Source organism: Mandrillus leucophaeus, unplaced genomic scaffold, assembly GCF_000951045.1.
Source record: "Mandrillus leucophaeus isolate KB7577 unplaced genomic scaffold, Mleu.le_1.0 Scaffold145, whole genome shotgun sequence".
NCBI classification, from domain to species: Eukaryota; Metazoa; Chordata; class Mammalia; order Primates; family Cercopithecidae; genus Mandrillus; species Mandrillus leucophaeus.
Window position 1 is genome coordinate 969,225 of NW_012101421.1, and position 7,165 is coordinate 976,389.

General features: G+C 36.1%; 1 protein-coding gene across 1 annotated transcript in view; it reads right to left on the minus strand.

Annotated features, from left to right (window-relative positions):
* TRAPPC8 (trafficking protein particle complex 8) overlaps positions 1-7,165 on the minus strand; it is a 135,675-nt gene that overhangs the window by 21,605 nt on the left and 106,905 nt on the right. The window contains exons 21-24 of the mRNA XM_011974378.1: positions 6,012-6,159; positions 4,502-4,598; positions 3,265-3,333; positions 3,116-3,174 (exon numbers count right to left, since the gene is read on the minus strand). Coding sequence (XP_011829768.1) covers positions 3,116-3,174; positions 3,265-3,333; positions 4,502-4,598; positions 6,012-6,159 — 373 coding nt within the window. The remainder of the gene's footprint in view (positions 1-3,115; positions 3,175-3,264; positions 3,334-4,501; positions 4,599-6,011; positions 6,160-7,165) is intronic.

Sequence of the window (7,165 nt, forward strand, 5' to 3'; positions counted from 1 at the left end):
TCACAGCATCCTCTGTTGACTGTTTTTCTGTATGCACAGGCAAGTGAGCTTGTGGTTTTTTCAATTCAGAAGATAAACTTCGATAAAAGAAGTCTGCACACGGGCTTGCTGAACTTATTATCTGTTAAAAGAAAACCACTTGTCTTCATAAATGCTTTTAATTATGTTCTGTCAAATTTTATTTTGTATAACTCATAGCTTTAATTAGATATATCCTGTCAAAATTTATATTTCTATAGCCTATATATACCCCAAATACTTATTCAATAATTCTTGTCAATGTAGTTGAATACAGGGAGGCCACTTGAACATTCAAAAGATTTGGTACAAATTACCCTAAATTTTTTTTTTTTTTTGATACAGGGTCTTACTCTGTCATCCAGGCTGGAGTGCAGTGGTGCGATCTCAGCTCACTGCAACCTCCACCTCCCGGGCCCAAGCAATGTTCCCACCTCAGCCTCCCAAGTAGCTAGGTTACAGGTGCGCACCACCATACCTGCCTAATTTTTGTAAAGACAATGTTTTGCCAGTTTTGCCATTTTACTCAGGGTGGTCTTGAACTACTGAGCTCAAGCATTCCCCTGCCTCGGCCTCCCAAATGCTGGGACTGCGGGCGTGAGACACTGCGCCCAGCTGCAAGTTACCCTGAATCTTAAAGCCATCACCCCAAAATAATTAAGCTACACTCCCGTAACATTAGCTTTGACCTTCCAACTATCTAGGGAGAATGAATGGGTATCACCAAGAAAATGAAATGTTGAAAATCCATATTTTAAAATGACATAAATATTTCTCATTTAAATCCTAGGCAATACACAATGAAGCAGAATGTGAATAGAATTATTGGCATTAACTTGACTTTTATGCTTGAGCAATGAAAGCATGAAATAAGAATTTTAAATGGACTCAATTACAGGATTTCCTTTAATTAATGAATATTGTGCCACATAATAACATCTTTATATTTATGGTTTCCTGTACTACAGGCTCTGTATATATTATGTAGATGTTAAACTTCAAGTTATTAAATAAGTATTAAATATTAATAATTATGTATGTTTTTCTCCTTACAAGTGAACTTATAAAACACTGTCCCCATAGTTTTCTCACTAATCTGTAGTGCTTGACAAGTTCTATTTATTCAACCAGATTCATCAAAATGAAAAATGTGTTTGTTTCTGCCTTTGCCAGTGCTCTTACACTAAATTATTTAACAACAAATACAATAAAAATTACAATACAAGAGTCCTGCTGATGTTTCTGGAATTTTAGAAGTTTTTAAAGAAATTAAAAAAAAAAATAACTATCCTGAAAATTAATTCAACCATTCAGGAAACATAGTATCTCTGAAAGTAACGCATGTTTTGAAATTACTGAGCTTTTGAAACTTGGAGATATTTCTAAATAGCTGTTTCCTCAAATGGTAAAAAGATAGTAATGATGAGTCAGATGAAAGCAAATGATAAAAGAAGTACAAAAATATAAGGATGTTTAGAATTACCAAGGAGATGAACACAAAGAAGAAATCATCCCACTAAGAGCACACAATTATATGAACTTTTACACCCTAGATTCAGCATTTTTCAAAGCAGGCCACTACTTCAAATTATCTTCAGGGATAGCTTAAAATGCATACTCCCAAAGTCCACCCAAGATATAATCAACCAGAGCTTTAGAGGTAGGGAGGCAAAGCCTGTATTTTTACAAAATCTAGGTCCAATTATGGTCTGCAGGCTAACAACGTCAACCTCACCCAGTAGCTTATAACAATTGAGAACCTCAGGTTCTACCCAAGTCCTATGGAATCAGAATGTGCATATTAACAACATTTCTGATAACTTATACGTACACATTTTAAAACTTTGAATAACACTGTTCTAGGAGGCTCTTTTTCTTTTTTCTTTTTTTTTTTTTTTAAAGAAACAGGGTCTTGCCTTGGTCTCTGATACCCAGTCTGGTCTTGAACTCCTGGCCTCAAGCAATTCTCCTGCCTCGGCCTCCCAAAGTGCTGAAATTACAGGCATGAGTCACCACACCTGGCCCTCTATGTAACTGTTATACATAATTAGGATGGAATATCACTGACCTAGACAGTAATAGCTTTATAATCACAATAGAGCCTTATGTATCTACCTTATTATCTGGGTCTCAGAATATATGATATGATACGCCAAAATTTAGAGGGTTATCATCTATATGTTCCATTGTAACCAATTTCCCTAATAGAAAAGCTCCCTCATATAATCTTGCTTTCTTATAAAGTTTACATTGTTTTCTGTAAATTTATGGAGAACTTGAGTTTCAGTCTAGTGGCTTTGTTAATGCATTCATTCTTACTCTCAGTCCTTTTGCTGTAGTTTTTACAATCACTACTATTGTTTGAAGTTTGTTGTTTAGCAACTTTCTCAATAATTGTTTGTAGCAATTCTCTATGTTCTTGCATGTTTGAAACTGTTGCCATTGAATTTGAGTGACAGTTTGTCAGGAACAAATATTGGTTATATTTTCTTTTTTTGAGAATTCTGTATGTATTAGTCTGAGCGCAGAATAAAAGTTTTAAAAAAAAAAAAAAAAAAAATCCCAAGAACTATACTTATTTCATATGATATTCTCAAAAGAAAGTTAATTTTAAATAACTACTTAAAATGGTGTAGTCCATAAACATTTTTGGTCTGTTTTGGGGATTGAAGGCAGGTTGCAAAACTCAATAAAGTTGAGATGTTTATCCTCCAAAGAAGTCTGGGGAGGCTGGGTGCAGTGACTCACACCTGTAATCCTAGCACTTTGGGAGGTTGAGGCAGGCAGATCGCTTGAGCTCAGGAGCTGGAGACAAGCCTGAGTAACATAGTGAGACCCCGGTCTCTATAAAAAATTTTAAAAAACTAGCCAGGTGAGATGGCTGATGCCTGTAGTCTCAGCTACTCGGGAGGCTGAGGTGGGAGGTCAGGCCTGCAGTGAGCTGTGATCGTGCCACTGTACTCCTGGGCGACAGAGCAAGACCTTGTCTCCAAAAAAAAAAAAGAATTTGGGAACTACTGCGATAAGTCTTGCCAAAACAGGCAGCCATGCCATAACTATGACTTAACATCAAACACTACTATGCATACTTGCATACCTGTTCATTTCCAAAGATGATATCTGCAAAGGTATATTTTTCAGAGGACTGTGTGGCCGCTAAAAAACAGGGGAAAACAAACTAATCATATCATTGGCATAAAATATAAAATGACCATTCAGTAAAGTGTAAAAGTAAAGCGAATTTACCTTCTTTTTTCTCACATCTGATTGCCTTAAAGCAAAACTTTCCCTTCTCCCTACTGGCAAGTTTGGCATCTAGGAAGAAAAAGGGAAATCTCAAAGATGTTTCTCAGTTCATCACATGATAAAACCCAATTCATTATTTAGACTTCCGTGGTCAAATGGAAAATAATTCGTAATTATAAATAATGTTTAATGAAGAACATCTTTGTTTTTATCTCAATGAAGTGATGTCTTAAAAAGGATAAATTTCAATTTTCTCAAAATACATATCCGTGTGTGCATATATATATATGTATTCATATATGCAACATTTCAGATAAACAGAAAGTTTGAAAGATCAGAACACAGGGACTGGAAAGCCCATAATCCTGCCACTCTATCATTTCTTAATTTCCTTTCAGTATGTTTCATATGCATGATTTATACCAATATTACCATATGAACACACTCTACAATATGTTTTCCCACAATTGCAGGCACTTCTAAAATGGTACTTCAAGTACATTTCTGGTACACATTCTTTCGTTTGAATGTTATATAAACATGACAATTCACAGAACAGCCAGTCAGTACGTAGGTAAGGCTATTCACAGATAAACCCACCAGTGGTAAAGGAAACAAAAAGAAAATTCCATATTCTAGTCTACATATTTTTGTACCGGTTGTTTGTATTTTTTTTTTTTTTTTTAGAGTCTCACTCTGTTGCCCAGGCTGCAGTGCAGTGGCATGATCTCAGCTCACTGCACCCTCTGCCTCCCAGGTTCAAGCAATTTTCCTGCCTTAGCCTCCCGAGTAGCTGGGATTACAGGCACCTGCCACCACACCCAGCTGATTTTTGTAGTTTTAGTAGAGACAGGGTTTCGCCATGTTGGCCAGGCTGGTTTCAAACTGCTGACCACAAGTGATCCGCCCGCCTCGGTCTCCCAAAGAGCAGGAATTATAGGCATGAGCCACCACGCCCAACCCTGGTTGAATTTTTGACAGTAATCATGTACCCAAGCACTGATTTTACAATAAAAACCAAAAAGAAGAAAATACAAGAGATGTGGAAGGGAATAAAAAAAATGGGAAAGACTGGATCAAGATAGGTAATTTGATTTATAGTTAGGTAAACTAATGAAATCACAATTTAATGCTTAAAAAAGTTAATCCTAATAATCTTAAGACATTCTGGTACTATTCTGGAAAACCAAGTAATGAAATTTCAAAATTTATTATGTAGCAGGAAAAATGTACAAACCTTTGTTTTCAGAAAGATTTACAGATTTCTGTAACTTCCAGTGTTTGCTACTACTTGATACTTGCACTATATGGAATTCCTTAACACCTGCTTCACTCTGTCAAAAAAAAAGATAGGAGAGTCATTCAGGATTTAGAAGCACTAAATCAGAATGTTCTGATGAGAACAAATTTCAGACACTGCTACCAAAGTCAATCTCAACTAACATAAGATGCAATTACAACATACATTTCAAAAAACTTATTTAAATCCCTTTCTAAACATTTTCAGAAACATCAACATTTTTTCCAAGAAGTATTTTCGACTATAATACATACTCATTGGTACATTTTAAAATACTGAAAGCCATTGAGTTATTAAAGTCTATCACAATGAGCTATTGGTAGTATTTAAAAGATCAAAAATTGTCAATTTTTAATCAAAATTATGGCATTTTCTTTTTATTTCTCTACTCTTTCTGAGATATCTCATTCTTATTAGGCAAAAAACAAGCAACAAAAAACTCACATAACAGAATCCTAATATATGGTCAGCACACATGAAATTATTTAAGTAGCATGTATTTTTTTAATTCTCCTGAATAAAAGCTAATCTGAAATTATTAAAATATTCTCATTCTTACTATAAAAATATTGATTTTCGGGGGGAGATCACCAAAGTACAGCACATTAACCCTAAATATCCTAGAAAGCAGACACCTTACAAATTTATGAAGTTAGAAATAAAGAACATTACAGAATTAACATTTCAAATAAGTACCTGAACTGAATCAATCTAATGCTAAGGTCCTATTTCAAACATGAGAGATCACGCTCTCATCTTCAAGAAAATTCATTTTTACAGCCTGGCCAACATGGTGAAACCCTGTCTCTACTAAAAATACAAAACAATGAGCCAGGCATGGTGGCACGTGCCTATAATCCCAGCTACTTGGGAAGGCTGAGGCACGAGAATCACTTGAACACAGAAGGCGGAGGTTGCAGTGAGCAACCTGGGTGACAGTGAGAACCTGTCTCAAAAGAAAAAAATATATATATATATTCATTTTTATAGAGTGCCTAAACAGGAATGGCAATATTTCAGAAATTTACTATATAAAGGAAATGGTACTGTTAGAAATGTGCAAGTGAAGATTACCAAGTTAATCTGAATGTGATATATTAACAGAACCTCACAATTTAATAACACCAATGGATCTCAATGGTGAGACCTAGAAAGCATTTTATGAGATCCTTCAGAATGAATTACTAGCATATGTAACTATATAGCATATCAGTGTGTACCATATTAATATCAGATCTTTTTATCTGAAGAGAGGCTAAGGGATAAAATTACAAATCTAATGAAGAATTAAGATGAATTCGTACTATTCTATATGAACATTCCTAAAATCCCTAGCTTATGCTGTCTTGTAAAGCTGAGGGGGGGGGGGGCGGGGGACCCACTACTAAAAACAAGAGAAACACTTCAAATATAATTAAAAACAAAATTCAGTTTTAAACCAACTTACAGTATTGGTATTTTCCACATCCACAAAGACTAGCATATTGCCTCCTCTGCCTTCTTCATTTTCAAGAGAATTACTTCTGCAGACAGTGGCCCGTACATTTAAAGACCGACTGGTACAAATAATCGCAGTGTGTCTTAATATTCTGTGCCTGAAACAAAACAAAACAAAACAAACAAAAAAACACACATTTAATCTAAGAGTCTCTATGTTATAATTATCTAATTCCAAATAAAGATTTTAAAAACAGATCACTCTCAGGACGAGTTATACTCTAAAAATCCATAGAATACATTAAGTAAAATTACATAGCCTAACTTCAGTTCAATTCTTTCTATCCAATTTGGAAGGAAACTGTTAGTCTCCCTGTCTAAGTTTTTGCCTTGCTTGGCCAGGAATGGTGGCTCACGCCTGTAATCCCAGCACTTTGGGAGGCCGAGATGGGCAGATCACGGGGTCAGGAGATCGGTGAGGCAAAAGAATGGCTTGAACTCAGGAGGCGGAGGTTGCAGTGACAGTGAGCTAAGCGCCACTGCACTCCAGCCTGGGCAACAGAGCAAGACTCCGTCTCAAAAAACAAAAAAAACCAAAAAAAACAAAAAACAGTTTTTGCCCTGCTTATCAAATTCATCTGTATAACACATAAAAATAATCTTCATATGGTAATGTTCTGATTGTGCTTTTTTTGGGGGGATGGAGTCTTACTTTGTCACCCAGGTGGGAGTACAGTAGGGTTATCTCAGCTCACTGCGACCTCTGCCTCCCAGTTCAAGCGATTCTCCTGCCTCAGCCTCCTGAGTAGCTGGGATTATAAGCGTGTACCACCACACCCGATAATTTTTGTATTTTGAGTAAAGATGGGGTTTCGCCATATTGGTCAGGCTGGTCTCGAACTCCTGACCTTAAGTGATCTGCCCACCTCAGCTTCCCAAAGTGCTGGGATTATAGGTGTGAGCCACTGTGCCCAGCCTTGCTTCTAATAGTGGTTCTGAAGCTACTGAATGACTACCAAATAAAATTCGAATTTTAACCTGGTATTCAAAACTCCTCACCATATAAGCTTTACATTTCAAAGGTTTCTTCCTCTTCTTTTACAAAAATTTTACACTGTGGCTGAACTAACTACATTCAGTTTATGTTCTCTAACCTGTAAATCT